At 42.5% G+C, this 23021-nt stretch overlaps 1 protein-coding gene across 5 annotated transcripts in view; it reads left to right on the forward strand.

The window, feature by feature from the left end:
• The first annotated feature begins 4900 nt into the window (after positions 1-4900).
• Cep70 (centrosomal protein 70) overlaps positions 4901-23021 on the forward strand; it is a 51893-nt gene continuing 33772 nt past the window's right edge. Inside the window, exons 1-4 of one of the 5 annotated variants that reach the window (XM_021206574.2) lie at positions 4901-5052; positions 8294-8393; positions 14884-15006; positions 22805-22895. In XM_021206574.2, coding sequence (XP_021062233.1) covers positions 8385-8393; positions 14884-15006; positions 22805-22895 — 223 coding nt within the window. In that variant the 5' untranslated portion in view covers positions 4901-5052; positions 8294-8384. Of the gene's footprint in view, positions 5053-5186; positions 5304-8293; positions 8394-14883; positions 15007-22804; positions 22896-23021 lie in introns of those variants that run through there. The other 4 variants (XM_029543727.1, XM_029543728.1, XM_029543726.1 and 1 more) reach the window with 4 other exon arrangements.

A 23021-nucleotide genomic window follows, 5' to 3' on the forward strand; every position in this document is an offset into this window, starting at 1 on the left:
ATCCAGTCAAGCTGACAGCGAAGATTAGCCAACCCAGAGAAGACGGGATTTAGGAATACTTACGGACTGGAGAATGGAGAAAAGTGATTAAGGATTAGGAAGTAATTGGTTTAAGTGTTCATGACCAAACTTTAACAATTCCGACGACCCCAATGTCAGCTCTGAAATGGGTGGTTTTTAAAACCAGCTAAAGCAAGCGACTAGGAGTGCATGAAGTAGGTTAAGTCTGGAGGGTTTAGTCTGGAATTAAGAGCAGGTAAGACAGGTTAAGTGTGAAGAATTTGTTCAGGTTTTCCTTGGTTTCATAAGAAGGCAGGAAAAAGGAGTCATCTTAGACAGGCAAAACAATCCCTCTCTGGATTCTTAATCTTCTGACACCTTGATCTTAGACTTCTCAGCCAGAACAGAAAGCAACAAATTTCTGTGGTTTAGAGATTATGCAGTCAAAAACAGTTTTGTTATAGGAGCCTGAGTGGCCCCATCTTACAGCTCATTTCTGTAGCTCGATGACAGTGTAAGGAAAGGTTGTTCCAACTCTGGGATTAATATTTCGGATAAAGTTTCTAGGCACTAAGCAAGTGCAGTCTGGGAGAGGAGACAAGAGTTGACAAGAGGAAACAACCTATTGATTAGGTTAATAGATCTTGGAAATGATATGACTGGATGCCAGAGCAGATTGTACCACAGCAATTCTGCTGAGAGAGAGCTTTGTACCCGACCTTGAACTGGAAGATTTCCTGTAAAAGTAACTTCTATTTGACTGATGTGATTGTCATCTCCCGGGCGGGTGGCCTCCATCTGCTAACCTGGGCCCAGTCCTGAAAGTTTCTAGTCTCTGTACAATCCTATCTAGGCCTGGAAGGTTTTTCAGCCTCAGAGACTTACTGCTGAATAAGCCCACCCTTTCTAGCTCTTTCTGAACTCTGGCTGGCTGGTTGACTCAGATGTTCTGACTCGGGACACCTCTCCACACTGATTCAATCTGGCTTCTCCCAGCTACTCCTGACCTGTTCTGGTTGGCCTCATACTAACTTTGGCAGTATGTTCTATTGTGTTCTAATATGTCTCCTTCTCCTTTTCTGTCTCGTTCTGCCTTCACCGGGGTCTAGCTTGTTCTCTGTCTGCACCCTGTCTCTGAACAACTGTCGCAGCAAAACTGCCTCTCTGTCTTTCCGCACTGCCCCTCAAGTAGCTTCCCTTTCCTCTCTCTGTTCTTGTGCGTTGGGCAGATCCTATTCTGCCAAATCTTTCTCTGAGTTGTCGCTTGGTCTGCCACTCAATTAGACATCATTTTCAAACGTGGATGCTTTCTTCTACAAACTGACTTTACCATCATTGTTTGGGATTAAAGGTGTGTGCTAAGGGCACGTCTGAATTCCAGCCAGAGCAGCCAGATTAAAATCCCTCTACAGTTCCCCAGAGGGAGACTTCATAGTCGCTTTCTCTTCATCATTTGTTTTTATTCGTAGATTAAATACATAATAAATGACTATTGAAAGAATGAAGGAGGGTGGTGGTATAGAGTGGAAGTCTCCAGAGGTGGTACACGGCTGGTTTCTTCCCTAATCCTCAGTTGCCCCCCCTTCTGAAGTTCTTTTTATCAATAGTTAATTCTGAGAAACAACTCAGAATGGGGAGGACCAGGAAACCCTCGTGGGGTCGCAGCTCACAGCTTATCAAAGGATAATATTTTCTCATAAAATTCAAGGAATCTAGCTATTTTTATAAGACTAATAAGGCATAATGTAGCAAGTTCTTGCTATGTGACCCCAGTTCTCACAGCAGCCCAGTGGTTATATTTATTCTATTTTACACAGGGACCCCAAAACCCTTCAGAAGTTACAGGCTTTATATATGGATTCAGGCATATAGGAGAAAGGTTTATGTTAAGAGATCATATTATTTGAAAAAAATATTATGCTTGAATTAAATAATGCATTTAATATACGGGGCTCACACTCCAAGCTACACTGAACTCTACACTGGAATTGGACAAGGTGACCTACGATTCTGCAGCCAGCTAGTTCCTTTCTCTCTAGTTTCTGGTATGCTGGACTTGAGAGACAGTTTGGTCTGCGTTTTGTAACTACTTCACAGAGGCAGGACACCCGTGGGAAGAAGAGTCATTTGTTACCTACCGGCCAGGTCTACATGGTAGGAAATCATGTCTGAACAAGGCACCGCGAAAGGTCTTGAACTTAAACACGAAACGTTCTGGTTCTGGCTGACCGAGCGTGTGGCTTTGTTCTAAGTCTCAGATTGCTTTCCTGGTTTTTCAGGAAGTATCTGAACGATGGTTAGCTTCATAAGCTGCCTCTCACCAATTTGACCACAGACACTATCGCTTTAAGAGAGCAGCTGGAAACGCATCCACCACAAAGCAAAACATGGGATAGGTCATATGTTTATGTTTTGTTTCGGATCTCTTTTTGAAATGGGTTGGCTGATTTTCTAAATTTTCTAAATTTGGTATCTATCTATCTATCTATCTATCTAACTGTCTATTTTTTCAAGGCAGTGTTTCTTTGTATATCCCTGGCTGTCTTGGAATGTACTCTGTAGACCAGACGGGCCAGAACTCAGAGGTCTACTATCTGTTTCCCTAGTGCTGGGATTAAAGGTGTGTGCCACCACTGCCCAGCCAAATTTAGTTTTTAAACAACAATGAAGACTGAAATAAAAGGAAAATAACTATATCAGATACCAGAGATTTAAAATTTAATGTTACCCTCCCAGTATTGGCTTTGTAATAATGGAAGAAGCATTAGCACTTTGGAAACCATTTAAAAATATGGCACCTCAGGCTGGTGAGATGGCTCAGTGGGTAAGAGCACCCGACTGCTCTTCCGAAGGTCCAGAGTTCAAATCCCAGCAACCACATGGTGGCTTATAACCATCCGTAACAAGATCTGACTCACTCTTCTGGAGTGTCTGAAGACAGCTACAGTGTACTTACATATAATAAATAAATCTTTAAAAAAATATGACACCTCCTTTTTACTTTCTGGGATTCAGGTTTAAGCCACCTCTTCATCCCCCTGGCAATTACTGACCAGGAGGTAAGGTGTATCTGGTAGATCCGACTGGCTTAATAAAACAAACAAAAAACAAAACTGGAGACGTTTCTATAGGAAAAGAAAGTATGTGGTCCTGGTTGCTCCAAGTAGACAGCTGGAAAATAAGTATGAACTTATCATGTTTCAACAGCACAGACTAATAGCAGCTGGGCCCTTTGAAACGTATTGACCCACTTAACCATTGAGGTTGGTTTGAATTAATCAATCTCAAAGTCTACCTCCTTTAGGGTTTCTGTTATGTGACCTAATCAATTGCTTTATTGTTTAAGGCAGTTTGAATTAGTCGGGTTTTTTGTTTGTTTGTTTTTTATTACTCACACCAAAAGAAATTCTAACCCAGGGATGTTTGGCCTATGGGTCGGCTCAGAAGATTGGGAAAGTCACGCTATTATTCTGAAAAAGGCAAATAGTTATATTGTCTTAGGCGGCTGAAAATGAAAATCTGCCAGCTACTTGGTGTGAATATCCAGATATAGAAAGGGAAGGGGCAGTGAGGGGGAATAGAGGATTGGGATTTGTTTGCAGGGAACACAGACAGTTCAGACTCACTGTGGTTCCACCTGCCTGAACGTGGGCTTGAGAGCAGTACACTCTTAAGAGACGTGTCCTTGGATCTCTCAGAGAGCGTCACTTTAGTTGATGTATTAGGGTCACTAAGGCCCTGATGGGACTTGCATTTCCCAAGTCCTTCTGGAAATGCCTATTGTCAATACCGCCACCGTGTGGCTGTAAGTTGCAAAGACAACGATGGTAGATTCCTGAAAACTGGAGGTCATCCTTCAGGTTGTGAACGTGATTTTTTTCCCTTACATATTTTGGATTTCTTAACCCTCTTTTAGTTTTTGAAAAGAGTAGAGAAGGACCGTCGTTTTATTTTATTTTTTTCTTGAGCCAAGGCCTCCTGTAGCTTCCGGTGGTCTTGACTTTTGCTCTGAGGCCAGGGATGACCTTGATGATCTGCCTGTACCTCCTAAATTCTGGAAGTACAGGCACGTGTCATCTTGCCTGTCTTAGGCGGTGTTGAAGAACCAAACACAAGGGCTTCCCGCATACTATGAGTTCTACCAACTGATCTACTTCCCCAGTCCCTCTTTCCCATCAGGTTTAGAATCAGTCTTAATTATTTCTCAGTGGGCAGTTAGTTCTCCCTCCTGGTTATACATTAGAATCACTTGGGGGAACCTTATAAACTCTGGACACGTGGGCCCCACTTTAGACATCTTGACTTAACCTGGAGACATCTTGATTAACCTGGAGGCCCACAGATCGTTTTCAAGGCTTCTCAGCCTATCCAAAGTTGAAGCGAGAGTTGTGCCTCACCATCCTTATGTAATCCTTCATCTCTGTAGCCACAAACCCATTATTAACCAGGCTTATCAGTGTCTAACAGGAGTCCAAACTTCCTATCTAGACTGAGCTTCGTAAGGCAGACATCTCAGTACTTCGTAGACATTTGAAAATATTCAAGGAGAGGGTGAAATGTTATCAAGAAATGCTTATTGCGGTTGCCCTGTGCAGACAGTTCCTGAAAAAGGCTCGCAGTCATGGCCTGAGGGGGGATCTACAGTGAGCGCAAGCATCCAGTGATAGCAAGGCAGCCCCGGCCTCACTTTCGCTTGCGACCGCAAATGTGTGTATTTCTAGCTTCTCGGGGATCAAAGAAACCCCAGACTGATGACTGAGCGACTATCAAGCGGAGCGTCCTGGGAGTGTCACAGCGCCTGCTACAGAGTAGCCGCCGCAAGTCCGGGTGGGGTGGGAGTGGAGGTGGGAGGGAGCCCCGCCCCGTGGGCGGAGCCAACGATAGAGCACGGTGTGGACCCGCCTTCCCGGCGCGCCAGATGGTGGTGTCCCGCCCCGCAGGGAGGCCATCGACTGCGGCAGTTCGATTGGTCAGCCTGGCTGCGCTAACGGTCGCGTAGGCGGGGCTTCGGCCGCGGGGCGGGCGCGGTGGAAGCCACAGGCTGTGACCGGGGTGAGTGGCGCTTGGGGTCGCCGAGGACTTTACGTGGGCTCCTTTCAGGTGCACGGCCAAAGGTAGCTTCTCCGGAGTCCGGAGCGTCCCACTGACCAGCCAGGGTCCCCAGGATGGAGTCACCCCGGCTCCTACGTGCTAGCTAGGAACTGCGCGTGCAGGTGTGGGCGTGGACCTCCCTGCGGGAACCCGCCTGTCGCTTTGTGTCGCTCGCTTCCCACTCAGCCTCCGCTCCCAGCCGAGTGTTGAAGGTGAGCGACCAGGTAGAGGAAGCAGGAACTGAGCTTAGAATCCTACGTGGGATCGGCTGGGCTCGGGGCTAGCTGTAGATCCTGGGGACTGATTAGCTCCAGCTCTCTTTGTGGCGTTGTCAGGTGATAGCGGTTTGGAGCCAAGTGGGAGATAGCGGAGTAAAGGGTAGGCGAGTGCCCCTCCTATCAGACTCATTACAAATTCAGGGGGTGAGGACTCCGCCTTTATGTGGGCCCACGTTGATTAATGTGAAAAAATACAGCAAAACCTAATCAAGGTTCCCACTATTATCAACTAATCAGCAATTGTTCACGCCACGGTGCAGGCGTAGAGAAAGAGGACAACCTCGGGCATCGGTCCTTGTGTCTACCTTGTTTGAGACAAGGTCTTTCGTTTTTTTTCCTGCAAACTGGCAGGGCTAGAGGGGAGAGCTGCAGTGTCTGGATCTTCCTACAGGAGGGCGGAGGTTACAGAATTCTCGCCTCCTGTGGGTTCTGAGGAGTGCATCTCAAGCTTTCTTGCGACAAGTGCCTTTACCCACTGAGCTGTCTCTCTAGCCTGCCACTTTATTTTGTAATCATATCAGCGCTGCAGGCATCGGTTTCAATCTTGTGCATTGCATGGATTTTTGTAAATAGTAAATAGCTAGTAAATAGTAAACAGTGAAGAGCAAGTTTGCAATGTTGTTAGAATTGAATTGTTAATTCACTTTTAGGCAAGGTTTCACGCAGTCCAGTCTGAGGATGACCTTGAATTCCTGATCCTCCAACCTCTGAAATGCTGGGATTACTGCTAAACACCACCACGCCCAGCTAATATATATATATTATATATATATGGTGGGTTTTTTTGAGGCAGGATTTCTTTATGTAGCCTTGGCTGTCCTGGAACTAGTTCTCTAGACTCAGCTCACCTAGAACTCACAGAGATCCTCCTGCCTCTGCCTCCTGAGTGCTGAGACTAAAGGTGCACACCACCACTGCCTGGCTATAAAATTTTAGTATGTGTTGTATTTTAACAGATCCTCAGATACCTGCAGGGCAATTAATGAACCGTTGGGAAACATGGATGGACTGTGTCAAAATATACACTTTTCCCCGCATGATGGCTGACACTTGTAGACACACTCCCAAGGCTGAGAGGCATGGGTTGCTGAGTTCAAAACTAGCCCAGGCTAGTTCTAGGTCAGCCAAGGTCCTGTTTCAAACATCTCCAGTTTTATCTTTTTCTCATTTTGTTTTTCCTTTATCTTCGTTTTCTCTTATTTTCCTTTTCTCTCTTTTCTTTTTCCCCACCCTCCTTTTTCTTTTCTTGAGACAAGATAATGCCATGTTGTCCAGGTTGTCTTGGAAGTCACTATGTAGACCAATTTGGCTTTAAACTCACAGAAGTCCAGTAGGATTTGCTTCCTGAGTGCTAGGAATAAAGGCATGCACCACCACCTGCCACTAAACATTTTTTACCACTTTTAATTATGTGCGTGTTCATGTGTAAATGTGCCAGTTGTGGCCGAGGAGTTGGATCTCCTGGAGCTGGAGTCATAGGTGGTTGTGAGCCGCCAGACATGGGTGAAGGGGATTGAACTCTGGTCCTCTGTAAGAGAACATGCTCTTAGTACTGTGCTGTTTCATTTCTGTTTGTTTTTGTTTTGTTTTGTTTTGTTGGGACAGAGTCTATCTATATAGTCCTGGAACGAACTCACTGTGTAGACCAGGCTGGCCTCACAAGATCTGGCTGCCTTTGCCTCCTGAGTGCTAAGATTAAAGGTGTGTACACCATGCTTGGCTTCTTTTCTTCTCTCTCTCTCTCTCTCTCTCTCTCTCTCTCTCTCTCTCTCTCTCTCTCTTTGGTTTTTTGAGACAGGGTTTCTCTGTGCAGCCCAGGCTGGCCTCGAACTCAGAAATCGGCCTGCCTCTGCCTCCCCAAGTGCTGGGATTAAATGCGTGTGCCACCACCGCCCGTTTCTTTTCTTGAGATAGGGTTTTTCTTTTTTTCTTCTTCTTTTCTTTTCTTTTTTCTTTTTTTTTTTCCCCCTGGGCGGTGGTGGCGCACGCCTTTAATCCTAGCACTTGGGAGGCAGAGGCAGAGGCAGGCGGATTTCTGAGTTTGAGGCCAGCCTGGTCTACAGAGTGAGTTCCAGGACAGCCAGACCTATACTGAGAAACCCTGTCTCGAAAAACCAAAATAAATAAATAAATTGTAATAAAAAAATAAAAAATACTAAAAAATACAAAGAGATAGGGTTTTTTCTGTGTAGCCTGGGCTACCTGGAACTCATATCCTCCCTAAGACCCAAAGCTAGAAATTATGGGCATGTACTTTTTTCTCCTTTTTGTTACACTTGGCTGTATTTGCCACGTGGCTAAACAACGTCTATCCTCTACCTCCCACTCTCAGGAGTGCTCTGTGTAATAACACTGTAAAGGCTCCGCCTTGGTCCTAGGATGCCTTTATTCCTGTAACTTTCAAAGTTCCCAACTGGTGTCTTGTTGGTAGCCTGAATGGGGAAAAGGCTACTACAGATGATTAGCATGTTTGCGTTAATAGGTAATACTTCGTGTTAATTGGCAATAACTGGAAGTGTGCTCTTGAAAAAGCTTACAGATTTTTACTATGACTTTTTAAAGAACACTTTCAGAACTCAGAAAACCTTCGGAGTTACGGGAGGGGGGGCTTGATCACAGGTGTAAATAAGTTGTGTGCTTCCTGCTTTTACTTGAATAAAATACACTTGCAAGCAAGGATAACTAACCTTGAAGCCACATATCAGAATGATAAATTTGAATATCCAGCACGTTTCAATAAAGCAATAGGAGGGAGGACAGGGGGGAAAGCAATAGGGGGTGTCATTTGAGGAAAAGCTGTTCTTGTTGCAGTTTTTCAGACCGTGGTTATCGGTCCCATAGATACCTGCCTTGTGACCAACTCGACCATTTCAGTGACAGGCTGAACATTTCAAGGCTTTGGCTTGTATCTTTTTGAAACCTAGATCAAGATCCAGTTTCGGACATGAGACTCATTGGGTGATCATTTTATTGAGATTAACTTGAACGACAGGTGTAAACTACAGAAGAATCACTATGACTGAGGTATGTCCAATATAATAGATGACTGCAGGTTTTTTTCCAATTGAGGAAAGATCATAAATAAAATATATTGGTTATTGTGCTAAATGGTATTACATGCTTTTTGACTACCTGATATAATTCTGTTAAATAATATTATTAATTAAACTCAGTAAGAAAACTGAATTTTAACGAAGTTAAATAGATGGCACCTCTGTCCTGTGAAGTATGTACTACTCTATGCTCTTTGTGTATTGAGTCTTCTAGTCTCTGCAGTACTTCTGGGAAGTAAGTATTATTTTTCCTTTTTTTTTTTTTTTTCATGAAACCAAAGCACAGAAGCATTGTATTCCCTGACTGTATGTCAGAATCCCTAGGCAATCTAATAGAATATATACTAGCTTTCTTTCAGTTAGTATTGATTTGTTTTCTGTTAAGATTTGACGAGCCTGTCCCCAGTTGCTGTCTGTGATCTCTTTTGCTTTTATAGAAATCTTGGATAGGTAAGTAGCACTTCCCTTAGCATTGAAGCCTGGCCCCTAAGCCTTGGGGACTAGAGGCTTAAGGCTTCACCTTTGGAAAGCCAACACCGAGCAGAGCAGCTACAGTTGAGCTCTTGAGCTGTGGCTCTTTTTCTCTCTTTCTTTCTTTTTTTTTTTAAAGATTTATTTATTGTTATATTTAAGTACACTGTACTTGTCTTCAGACACACCAGAAGAGGGAGTCAGATCTCGTTGCGGATGGTTGGGATTTGAACTCAGGACCTTTGGAAGAGCAGTCAGTGCTCTTACCCACTGAGCCATCTCACCAGCCCGAACTGTGGCTCTTTAACTGTGATCTTGAACTCTCCCAGCTCCTGGACTTGCAGTCCTCCTGGCCTCAGCACTTGCCTTTGATTCTTCATAGACATAGACCCTCAACTTTGACACGTTGGCTTTTGCAGTCAGTACACCAGTGTCTTTTTGCAGTTTCAGCATCGTGCTCTTTCTGCTCTGGGGTGTTCTCTGGAACTCTTGAGCTGCTTCCTAGAATGATAGTTCTTTGTATCACGCCCCTGGCTTTCAGTGGTGTGAGAGGAGTCTGCGTTTTTCACTGACTCTGTTGTCTTAGCTCTTGGCGCCTTTCAGAAATGTTTTGGCTGTCTCTGCCAGGACTACAAGTGTGGAGACTCTGTCTCATCTTTGTGCACCAGGTTAATGAAGTCTACAAGTAGGTGAGAGATCGTTTGGGAGAAGACTAATATTGCAACATGGGGCTTGGGGGTGAGGTTAGCTCATAGGAGAGACTAACCTGACTAACCTGGGAATGGTGAAAAATGGCTTCCTTGTGCAGCTAGAAGGGGGGGGACTGTTTTGGTATGAACTGTAATTTTACCAGTTCTGATGGTTAGTTAGTGTTGTTAACTTGGCACATCTAGAGTCACCTGGGAGACTGGCTTCTGGCATGTCTGTGGGGAACTATCTGAATTACATTGAGGAGGGAAGAGCAGAAGCTACGCGGTACCACTCCCTGGATAGGATGCTGCACGATGCAAGTGGAGAAGGGAGCTGAGTAGCATCTCTGCGTTCGTTCTCAGTTTCTCGTTATGGATTTGATGGAACCTTCTGCTGCCTTTGACTTTCTGACATAATGGATTATGCCATGACCTGTGGCTTAAAATAACCCCTCTCTCAAGTTGTTTGTTTTTGTTTGTTTGTTTTTGAGAAAGGGTCTCACTGTGTATCCTTAGCTGCCCTGGAACTTGCTAAGTAACAAATAACAGGCTAACCTCACAGAGATCTGCCTGCTCCTGTCTCCCAGATGCTGGGATTAAATGTGTGCACCATCACACCCATTGATAAATTGCTTCTAAAAACATACCACAGGCGTTGCACACATATAATCCCAGGACTCAGGAGGCAAAGGCAGGCCAGGGTTACATAGTCAGACTCTTTGTCTCAAAAACCACAAAACCAATATTTAAAAAGCAATTAGTCTTCCCCAAGAAAAAGATCTTACTCAAGTTCTTCATCATCTCCTGAAAAAGAGAGGAAGGGGAGTCGCTCTAGACCTTCTTCACCAGCTGTTCGCAAAAAAAGACGAACGAGATCACGGTCACCCGAAAGGCACCACAGGTCGTCCTCCAGATCAACACATTCTGGTTCCCGTTCAAGTTCAAAAAAGAAATAATGTATTAAAATTTACATCTTTAAAAAACATTGAGTACAGTGCATGAAGCATATTTTTTAGGAAGTTGATGCCTCATTTGGTCAGAAGTACTACATCTGCTAGTAGAGGTGCATGCCTTTATTGCTTTTCAAAACAATACAACTGTTTATTTATGAAACTGAAAGTAAATTGCATTTTAAGCCATATACTGTTCCCCAGATAAATGCTCTGTTCATTATTTNCAACCATTTGCTTCATTTAAAACCATCCTAGCAATAACAGAGTACTTTTGTTTCCTACTTTAAATCCTTGTCCTTTTCATTTCTAAATGTTCTGTTGACAGAGACAGGGTTACCTGGGCTTGCCTGGGCTTCAGACACATGGGCAAAGCTAATAAGCTGGTTGGAATAACCAGTTTATGTTCATATGGGAGTAGTAGTCAGCCTGGTTATGTTACTTATCTGTGCCAGTAATTTCTTACCAGCAGTTAACTATGTTGCAAAGCTGACAACTGGGAACAAGCTGAGGGTGCCTTAGAATCATTATCTCTTAACAGCTTTACACCTCTTAATGCAAGGGGATTGTAGAAATTATAGAAGGAAAAGGTTAATCACATCATATTTCAAAATGTTTCTCAAAGTTTAAGAAATGCAGATATCCTTTAAATCTAGTTACCAAATATTGTACTTGATCGATAAAGGATTTTTAAAGAGGCTAAATCAAAGTTAATGAGCAAATTGAAGAAAGCTTTTGAAACCTGTTTCTCTGTGGCAAGTTGACAGAGACATGAATTAATTGAACATTTGCCTTGTGATGTCTGATTTTGAACGTTGTAGATACCTAAGTAACAGAAGAATTCTTTTTTCTGCACAATTTAAGCAAAATCATTTTTCTCCTCATCTGAAAAAGAAAATCATATGGCTTAAAAAAATAAAAAAATAAAAAGCAATTAGATAAAAATACATCTACTTGTTCATTGGCTGTGCTACTGCACATGTGGAGCTCGGAGGACTCCTAACTTCTGTGTCCTGGGTTCATGGACTGAGGTTGTCAGGCTTAGCCTCACGTGGCTTAACTCACTGAACCATCTTGTTAGCCCCTGAAGATTGCTTTTGTATTTTATCACAGCCACAGGAAAAGAAACTAAGAGACCAATTATACCCACAGCTTCATGGTATCTAGTTCCATTGATGACATATGTACCAACCATCTTCCTCGATTGGGAACCATTCATGAACAAACGTTATGCCAACCACAGCTCTTTGGCAGCCTCTGGGGAGTTGCCCCCTCTTCCACTCTGAGTGAGAATAGCTGCAGGGAGACCAGAAGCAGCTAGAGTTGGCCACACCCCCCTGCCTGGAGCGCAGTCTCAGATGCCTTCTGAAGCGAGGCTGGGGTTGAAGCTCGACAGCGTTGGTGATTGTAGTGTTGTCAAGGTCTTTGCACCTGGAACAGTTCTTCAGCGCGATTATGGACTACTCCCAAGAGCAAGACTGCCCTGAAGACAGCTCGGGTAGCTGTTAAAAACTTGATTGGTTAAGAGTAACTCCTTAACTCAAGGCAGCTAAGCATAAAAATTAATCCTAGCCTCCCAAATGCTGGGATTAAAGGCATGCACCACCATTGCCCTGGCCAACTTCACTTCACTTCACTTCACTTCTCTTCTCTTCTCTTTTCCTCTTTTCTCTTCTTTTTTCTTTTCCTTCCCTTTCCTTCCTTTCCTTTCCTTTTTCTTTTCTTTTCTTTTCTTTTCTCTTTTTCTTTCTTCCTTTTTCCTTTCTCTTCTCTTTTTTTTTTTAGACAGGGTCTTCTGTAGTCCTTATTGGCCTTGAACTCACTGTGTAGCTGAGGATGACCTTGAACGTCTGATCTCCCTGCTTCTACTTTGTATGCTGGGTTTACAGGCATGCCTCTGTACATTTCATATGGGAACGTCAGGCTAGACCTTGATTTTATCTATTTACAGATTTCACAATGATGAGTTGTTTTTTTTTTTTTTTTACCAGTTATTTTGCAATATATTGTAGGAAAGCACTGTACCTCTGAGCTACATTCCCAGCCCTGGTTCTTGATCTTCTGAAGACATTTGTTTTTACATTATCATAGTCATTTGCTGGGTTTTAGTTGATTACAGTGGTCGTCATTGTTAAAACTTAGATTGTCTTATTTTGGCTAGTGGGAATCTACTCAGTAAGTCTTGCGTATCCTTGGCTGTCCTGGAACTCGCTCTGTAGACCATGTTGGCCTCCAGTTCAGAAATTGGCCAGTTTCTGCCTCCCAAGTGCTGGGTCTAAAGGTGTGTGCCACCACTGCTGGCTACCTTTTTTTTTTTTTTTTTTTTTTGGATACAGAGTTTGATTATGTAGTACTGGAATTCACTATATAGACCTGGCTAACCTCAAACTCACAGTACTACGTAGAGCTAAGGCTTCCCCTGTGCTGTACCTAATACGTGCTCTGAGGCTCCAGGTTGTAGTGGTGGTGCTAGAAAACCCCTGTCCTTTATTTCCTCACCACCACTACCCAGGTTTCCAAGCCTCAAGCCTCAAAGGTCAGAGCAGAGCTAGCTACACTTCTAGCCCACTTCTTTTCAATGACAGATTTCTCAGCAGATTTACAGTGTCTGGTTTATATACTATCTGGGAACCTGGAACAGTTCCTCCTAGTAGCGACAGTATCACTACCTTCTCCCTCCCCGACACGTGTGGTTGATTTGCTGCTCTTTGTAACTGCTGCTCCTGCTCAGGGATCTTTCCTGACCTAGTCAACTCTTTCACATGTTCCTGCTAGCAAGGGAGTTAGTTTTAAGTAATTTTCAGATTCTATGATGCTAATGAATATGAAATTCTTTTGCCCCTGAAAAGTTTTATCTACATATCAAAAGAAATCAAGTAATTCTTCCCCCCCCCCCAGAATAGTAGTCTTATATTGCAGGTGGACTGACTATAAACATTTTCTTTTTTGTGTGGGCCAAACAGAAATTCTTGTTCCTGACTTTTGATATACTTAGAAATAAAGATTGTGTAGCAAAGTTTTTGGTGTCTCTCCTTGTAGTCCAGTGAACTGATTAGAAACTGTGGATTAGACAAAGTCTTTTTAGATTTTTCAATAGAAATTCCTTAATGTTAACAGTTCAGTAGCCTCATAATCTTTTCAGAATATCTTGGGCTAGGCATGTTGGCACATACCTGTAAATTCTAGCACCTAGAGGCAGAGGCAGGTGATCTCTGAGTTCAAGGCCAGCCTGGTCTACACATAGTAAATTATAGACAGCCAGGGCAACATGCAGAGACCCCCCCCCATATGATTCATTCATTCATGCGTGTATGTGTGTGTGTGTGTTTGTTTGTGTGTGTATGTGTGTGTATCTGTATATGTATATATACATATTCTTTTAAACAGCTATTTCTCTTTCTTTATATGAAATTTTTATTCCATAGAAAAGTATAAGATAGGATTTATTCAAATAAATCTTGTACAAGCATGTTATCTAGGAAGTAAATACTTATATAAGGGTAATCTGATTTTTTTTCTGTAGGAATAGTGGAAGTGGATTTTTGTTTTTGTCCTTTTGTTTTTTGAGACAAGATTTCCTGGCTGTCCTAGAGCTTGCTCTGTAGATCAGGCTGGCCTCAAACTTACAGAGATCCCCCTGCCTTCACTTCCCAAGTGCTGAGAACAAAGGTGTGCACCACCACTGCCAGCTGATTTGTATATTCTTTTAAATATATGTATTTTGGGGGGCAAATTATTATTATTATTTTTTATTATATGTAAGTACACTGTAGCTATCTTCAGATCTCATTATGGGTGGTTGTGAGCCACCATGTGGTTGCCGGAATTTGAACTCAAGACCTCCGGAAGAGCAGTCAGTGCTTTTAACCACTGAGCCATGTCACCAGCCCCCTTGGGGGCAAATTATTAAAAGACATTTTAAATACAGATTTTGTTTGTTTTGACGAGGCAGGCCTTGAACTCAGATCCACCTGCTTCTGCTTCCTAAACACTGGGATTAAAAGTGTGGCACCACGCTCAGTGTAAGTAGAGGTTGTAAACAGGAGGGTTAAGAAGGAAAGATGCACTCGGCAGGAAAGTAGACCATGCTTGAGAGTGTGGGTGTTGGTTTGTCTCAGGGAGTGTAACCCTGCGTACAGTTTTCTTTGTGGCTGAGAATGACTTTGCAGTTCTGTTCCTCCTGCCGCCACCTCCTGAGGCCTCGGAGTACAGGCAAGCACCACCACAGTAGTTTTCATGCAGACAGAGATTGAACCCAGCCCTGTCCATGTGATGGACAGGCATTCTGCCTACTGCGCTGCAGCCCCGGACCTCTTGTAACTTCTGTTGCACTTTTTCTTTTTTCATCCAGGGAACTCAAATATTTTTATTGCCGATCTCTACTTCAGATTCTACAAGAGAACCACTCTCTCCAGTAGCTTCTAAAGCCCAGGATTCTAGCCTTTTATCAAACAGACTCATGATTGAAAAACAGGTAAACTCAAAATATTTTAGGTCACTATTTTTGAAAGTATGTTTAAAGACTGCTAGGTGTGCAAATAGAAAATTACGACTTTAAAAAGATTGGTGGGGTTGGGGAGATGGCTCACTGGTTACGAGGGTATACTGTGTTCCTAGAGAACCCAAGTCAATTCCCAGCACCTACATTGTGCAGCTCCCAATTACTTGTAACTTCAGCTCTAGGGAATCCACCACTGTTTTTCTGGGCACTATACCCACTTGAACATACTGTCCCTCCCTCCACCCTATCCCCAAACACATACACAAGTACATGTAATTAAAAATCCTTCCTAAAAAGATTGGTTAAATTCCAGAGTAAGGACTGTCATATTTTTATTGTTTCAGATTATGTGTGTGTGGAGGGGATGTATGCATATGGTCCCTATAGAGGCTGGAGGCATTGAATCCCCTTTGAAGCTGGAGTTTAGGCAGTTGTGAGCTGACATGGGTCCTGGATGCAGAACTTGGGTCCATTTTAAGAGCAGAGGAGTAATGTGCTCTTAACCCCGAGCTCTCTCTTCAGGTCTGTTTTTAGTATCTGTAAACAACAGTTGTTGTATTCTTTCTCTTAAGACACAAGATAAAGCCTGGAGAGATGGCTCAGTGAGCACAGTTGTGTAAGCGTGAGACCTGCATTTAAGTCCCCAGAACCCTGCAGTGTGGTCATGGTCATTTCTGTAGTGCCGTCAGGGATGGTAGGTGGGCAGATGGATTATAGACACAGGATTATCAGAGGTTGCTGACCACCAGTCTTGTTCAAGGTTTAGTGAGAGACACTATAGTAGAAAGTGACAGACCAAGACATTTAATGCCGCCCCCCCCCCGCTGCCTCCACCACCATCACTGGCCTTCACATGTATACACATTCATGTTATACAGTATACAAGAGGCATCAGATAGCATCCCATGTGTACACATTCATGTTATGTTATACAGTATATAAGAGGCATCAGATAACAGCATGGACTATTTGTTCATATGAAATGTGTGATCATAAGCAAAAACCTTTTGTTTTTAATAATTTTAGTGGACAGAAATCCTTTGAGATATTCACACAATGATTTTGGCTTTTAGTACATCAATGATAATTTTAGTCCTTTATCTACCAAAGTAGTCAAGCTGTGTGAACAGAAACCTTAGGAATACATGAGAGAAAAGTTGTGTATAAGGAAATAGAAGAGGGAAGTATAAATAATCATAGAGAAAGCTGTCTTTGGCTGTGAGTCATGCTAGAAAATCATCAGGGTAACTTAATCCATTTCTTCAGGTCTAAAGAATACATGTATGTTTGTGTGTCAACATATATGTATGTGCAGGAGCCTGTAGAGGTAAGGCCAGAGGAGGCATTGGATCTCTTGGAACCCAAATTACAGGTGGTTATGGGCTGCTGTGTGGGTGTTGGGAACTGGACCTGGGTCCTCTGTAGCAGCAGTAAATGCTTTTAACTCTAAGCAATCTTACCCCTGCCCCCCCGTTTTGAGATAGGTTCTGACTGTACAGTCCATTCTGGCTTTCAACTCAGTGAGGTCTGCCTGCTTCTTGCCTCCTGAGTGCTTATATCAAAGGTGTATGCTATTATGCACAGCAGTTGCTAAGTTTTATTTATTTTTTATTATACCAGCCCCCACCTAGGTTCCCTCACACTAGTTAGTTAGCCTTAAGATGCCTTTGCTAACATAATGACTGGGCACTCCTGAACGGCCCCTGCAACCCTAGAATAATCGGATAGAGTGGCCATTGGCCACTCCAGCCGAAAACTCACATGGCTGGTTGGCTTTTCTCCTGTCGCTCCTCCACCCTCCTCTTCTTTCCTTCTCTTGATTCTCTCCATTCTTTCTGCCTTCTCCTGCAAAACTCTTTTAAGTGTCCCACCCCATCCTCTGCCATAGGTTGCTGGTATCTGTATTGATCGATCAAGAACCAATTGGGGGACAGGACCTCAGCATCACCCCCTTTCATAGGTGTTTGTAGTCTGTAGTTTACTTACTGTAGAAAAAAGTTGTTTCAGGTTTTTTTTTTTTTTTAAGACAGGGTTTCTGGGCTGGTGAGATGGCTCAGTGGGTAAGAGCACCCGACTGCTCTTCCGAAGGTCTGGAGTTCAAATCCCAGCAACCACATGGTGGCTCATAACCATCCGTAACAAGATCTGACTCCCTCTTCTGGAGTGTCTGAAGACAGCTACAGTGTATTTACATAATTACTTAAATAAAATAAGTCTTTAAAAAAATGTTTAAAAAAAAAAAAAAAGACAGGGTTTCTTTGTGTGGCCCTAGTTGTACTGGAACTTCTCTGTACACCAGCAAGGCTTTGAATTAACAGAGGTCCACTTTCCTGTGTCTTCCTAATGTTGAAATTAAAGGCAGGTGCCACTATGCCCAGCTAAAAAAGATGAAATTCTTAAAATTTTCAATGTGACCAAAAATGAAACAACTTAGCCTTTAAAGGTGGAGCTGGAGAAATGACTCAGCACTTAGAAGTGCTTGCTGCTCCTGGAGAAGACTCTGGTTCAGTTCCCAGCACCTGTATCAGGTGGCACATCACTGTCACTCCAGATCTAAGAGATTCAGTGCTATCTTAGCTTATCATACATGTGCTTTACATAAAACCTATTCAAACACACACATACACAAAGTAAAAATAATAATCAAGCCTTTAAAAAAATTTAAAGATGTATGGAATAAAACCAGGCTTTAAAATAGTTATTATCACCCATATGGTGGCACACAACTGTCTGTAATTCTAGTTATAGGGGACTTGACACTCTCTTTTGATCTCCTCAGGCACCAGGTACAGACATACATGAAGGCAAAACACTCATATACATACTAAAAAGATGTCTTTATGTTAAAATAATAAAACTCCATATTGTATTGGCACAGAATAGCTCTTGGGTACTGTTAGGAGCCAATGAGTAGAAGCTAAGAGCTAGCAGGTGATCTTCCTGAGGTGGGTTCACCTTGTTTTAAAGTCTACAATAGGCAAGGCCCAGAAGAAATGCATTTTATGAAAGATTCCTGCTACTTATATGCTTTTCCTGTTATTATAAATAACAATTCCCTAGGTATTAGCCTACCCTTTTGAGCAGATCTATTTAGAACAATGAAGATATACTGCCTTGGAGTGATGCTATATAGACAAATAAATGATTTCTTAATCCTTAGTGATGATCCCATAAGAATTCCTAAAATTATAGTAATTATTAAGCACTTTTATAATAACACTGCTATTAAATGCTTTCTAATAGTCAAAACTACAATGAGGACTCTACCAGTCTTTAGTGTCACCAATTATTGCTTCTGAGATAGCTATCAGGCATCTACTACTCAGTCACATTCTAATAGGTTGTAAAACCATTAACCAAAGGTCATGAAAAGGGAACTAGTGATTTACTATAGGTGCTAAGACAGAAGATAAAATACTGGCTGGCCGAGGTGGCGCACGCCTTTAATCCCAGCACTTGGGAGGCAGAGGCAGGCGGATTTCTGAGTTTGAGGCCAGCCTGGTCTACAAAGTGAGTTCCAGGACAGCCAGGGCTATACAGAGAAACCCTGTCTCAAAAAAGANAAAAAAAAAAAATATTGACTGAGTTTATCTATACAAAACTTCACTAATATCTTGGTAACAAAAGTTATGGTCCGTAAACCTGCAGAGCTGGTGACAGATAGTATATGTTTAGCCAGATAATGGATATGCATGTAAACATTCTCTGTTGTAAACTTATTTGATTTTAATTTGAATTTATGTGTAAACTTGTAGTGAACTTTTTACCATGTGATCATGTATTCTGAAAGATGTATAAGTACTGAGGACAAAGAGCGGAAACAGAAGTAAACACAGGAACTTAGAAGTAAAGGCACTGGGAGTAAGAGCATTGTTACGTCAGAGCAGGAGGAGAGAGGAAGATAAGAAGGAGAATGCAGAGTGGAATAACTTAGAAAATATAAGGCAACTTAAAAAAATTAGAGAGTGATATGCAGAATGCAGAGGGAAAGAGGAAAAAAGAACCTGCAGAGAGAGCAGAAGGAGCAGGCAGGCTTCTCCTTCCCATGGGATGGAACAGGTATTTTCTTAATAGCAAGGCAGGCTTACTAAAGAGTACAAAGATTTCTTCTTACAAACTTGGGCTTATTCATTTAGCAATAAAAGGGTAGAAGCTTTTTCTCAATGCAATAAAGATTGGAGCACATTTTTCATCCAGAATGAGTGAGTTCTGCACTGGTGTTTTGTCTATTTCTCCATATACGTAAGTATGGATATGTGTGTGAGTGTGTGTGTGTGTAATTATGAGATAGTATGAAAACTGGGTCCAGTTGGTTGGAATGGGGATTTATGAATGTATAAGCATGAATCTTTATATCAATTATGTGAGTTTAATCCATATTTGCTTGTATAAAAGTTTTTCCTTCTGTGAGTGTGATTCTCTTCTCCTGGTTCAATACAAGTTTATTACTACAAACTTCCTCCTAGCCTGACAAGCTGAAGGCATCTATTTGGACAAGAGGGAGAAGACCCTAGCAGTTAATCTTTTACTGTTAATCCTGCTGTTTTCTGATGAGGTGCCAGAGACTTGCAGTTTCTGACCTTAAAGGGACTCGGGCGGGTCATCTATAGTAGCAAAGTGACTTAGACATAGATAGGCAAACATTTTATTATACAGCAACACTAAATGTCTCCTAAGATCAAGTTTTACTCCTCCAATGCCCTTCCCCCTCCACTGCCTCAAGAAGAACCAAGGAGAAGACAGAACAGTTGGACTGGCCTGGCAGGATACCTGGGTAGTTGGCAAAAAGCAAGCAATTAAGATCTTCGCTTCCAGTCTCTTGTTTGCTTTTTGTTTCTGGGATTTCCTGTTCATTTATTCTTGTTGAGTGACTAAGCCAGATGCTGATAGAAATGGTAAGCCAGCATTTGCTCTGCCCTGCCCTGCTCGGCCTCAGGAGTGGACAGATTCTCAGCTGATGGCTCAGCTACTTTCCTCTCTCTGCCATCTTGTGGTTCAGAGTTCTTTGGGCATCCCATGGATAATTGATGTTGCTGGGCATGATACCTGTGTTGGGTGACTGTTGACATTGGGTGTCATCTCGTTGATTTTCCTTGCCTTTGTCGCCTTCGTCTCCCTGCTGTCTTTGGTGAAGAGAGCCCTGTAGAATCATGGTCTACAACACCATGAATAGTCTGTCTTACTGCTCTGGCTTGCTCTCCTGCACCCTGAGTATCAACAACCTCCCCTACTTCTCTCCACAGGAGGATTTGAAATACTGTGGTTGACATTCATAGGATCTTCTTGTGTGGTAAAGTGGGAAACTTTACCTGGGGTGGGGCCTGAGTGGTTGGGTTCTCTGATCCTTCCTTCTCTACCCCAATCTCACTGTTGGGGTAATTGCACGTAGAACCCCTGTGAGGTGGATATCATCATCTGTAATGGTACATCCTGTCCTGAACTGGAACTCCACAGGGCCTGTAACATTTGTTCTTCCCCACCCTTTTCTTTAACAATATCAAACTTGAGTCTCTACTTCCAAAAGATTCTTCATGGGCTTTTTCTTTATGTGAATCTGTTGGATGCATACATCATCTTTGGTGTCATTTCTGTTGATAAAACCATATCCATTTCTTACAGTGAACTGATTTAGGATCCTAATGCCTCTCTTGTCCCCTGCTGCTGCATGCATAGCTACCTATGGAGCCTAGCTTGGTGTCTGGGGGTGTGGAGGAAGGGTGGCTGCTGAGTCTCTGTCTTGCTGTTCATTTTTGTGTTGGTGATTGGGGTAGGCTCTGGCAGCTGTGGCTCCTCTGGGGGTGGGCGAGGAGTGATGGTAAGGAGCCTGGAGGTGAGGTGTGGCTGCTTAGACATCTCCCTACCTTACAGTTATAGATCAAAATGGTTAGTCAGTCAGTAGAGGAAACATCAAACATCACAGGGCTTGAGAGCGTTGAGTGACTGCACAGTGTGTTCACAAATGCCTTCTTTGCCTGTTCTTGAATTTTGAGGATGGCACCTTCAGAAGCAAGCAAAGACTTCTGAGGTAGCCCAAGCTTGTCTGAACTCACAGCAAGCAAGACAATTTCCAGGAACTATCCATGAAGTTTCTAACCATCAAAATCCAGTATAGAACATTAAGATATAGGTTTTGAAATGTGAACAAATAAAATGATTAATAATAAAAAAAACCCTATAGACTTGTAAGCACCAACAGTGGCTCCTTCCACTTGTGCTTGTTCAGCAGGCAAGAACTGGGGGTAGGGGTTTCAACTGAGCCCCTCCTGCCAATGCACAAAAGGATGACTCTGGTATTAAATTGTGGTGAAAAGATGAACTTAGAAGATGAACTTCTCTATGTTGGTGGAAATGGGAGGAAAGAAGGAGCGCTCAGTTCTGTTGTCGTGACCCAGCTGGCTGTCATGCTGTTTTGACCTTGCATGGCCTTGGGAAGGTCTGACTCTTCATTGGTGTTTGCCTGCAGATTTCATTTGTTATCTTCTTGACCATCTTGACTTTTCTCATTGGCTTGAGCTTCAGCCCCACTTTGTCACTTCCTCCATGTGTGTCTTTGGCTTCTCACTCTTTTAATGTGCAGCTCAGCAAACCATTTCATGATTTGTTTGTATAGTGCTTGTCTGAACAGTTCAGGATCACTCTCCACATCTGTAGGCTTTCCTTCCTTTAATGCCCCATCTCTTAACAATGTGGGTTTTTTCTGCCTGAATTACATCCATGGCCCTCTTCTGTTCCTGATATAAGAGCAACTTGTAATCTTTTTCCACAGCTTCAAAAGCCTTTTGTGCTTAAACAACATTGTCTTGATTTTTGTCAGGACACACCAATATTACTTCTCTATCTGTCACTTCAGGAGTAGCTGAACAATCTCAAATGGGTTCACATTAAAGAGGAACCTGGACAGATCAATCTTGCAATCTGATTTTTGTATGTAGAACTTAACCTCTCTTCTTCTTGTTTAACCTCACTGTTGAAGATCATAAAAGCAGCCTGCCCCGAGCCTGCCTCTTCAGAAATGGTTGCTTCCCTAGTCAGGCCTCACATAACCCTTGATTTCTTTTTCATCCTTGTTAAAGGGATACTTGTTTTAGAGTGCCTGGTTTTAGTTTTCAGTTGTGTCCTCTGAGTATGGCCTAATTTGATCCTATTTAATTAGACTTATCTGTTTCATTGAAATTACAAGTTGTTTTTGTTTTAATTTCCCACTAAAGCCTACATGTGAATATTTTGTATAATGTAACAACTTACTCATTTGTATATTTCTATTCTGTTGCTAATTATAGTAAAAAAAACCACTAAATTTAATTTAATACATACAATTTCATATTAAAACCAGGCATGATATACACGTCTTTCATTCCAGCACTTGGGAAGCAAAGGCAGTCACATCTCTTTAAGTTCAAGGCTAACCTGGTCTAACACTGCCAGTTTGAATCCAGCCAGGGTTATATAGTAAGACCCTATCTGGAGGAAAAACATTTATAAAAACCTTTTGAGTGCTGGAAAGATGGCTTACCTGTCTTCCACAGAACACAGCAGCCATGTCATGTGGCTCACAACCACCTCAAATTCAAGAGGCTGTCACTTGTCCAGTATTTACAGGCAACTGAACTTAATGTGCTCATGCCTACATACAGAGACACAGACGTGGACATCTAAAAATCGAAAGTCTTTTGGAGGAAAGGTCCAGTGTTTTCTGAAAACATAGGAAATCATATACAAGATTTTTCTTAACATCTTAAAGTGATCCCTTTTTTCTCTGCTGTGCTTGTAGCAGGAAGAAGCAGAATGGGAAAGCATCAATGGGCTATTGATGACGCGTGGCTTCAAACCTTTATGTCTAGTCAAAGGAGCAGATCTCAGAGGTAACTACACCCTGCTGATTTGTTAAGTACAAAACATAGTTTTAAGAAGTTTTTTAAATTTTAAAACGGTTTTACCTTCCCTTTGGTTTTACCATCTCTTGTGAGTGTGTGTGTGTGTGTGTGTGT

The sequence above is a fragment of the Mus pahari genome, chromosome 10 (assembly GCF_900095145.1).
Source record: "Mus pahari chromosome 10, PAHARI_EIJ_v1.1, whole genome shotgun sequence".
Lineage (NCBI taxonomy): Eukaryota > Metazoa > Chordata > Mammalia > Rodentia > Muridae > Mus > Mus pahari.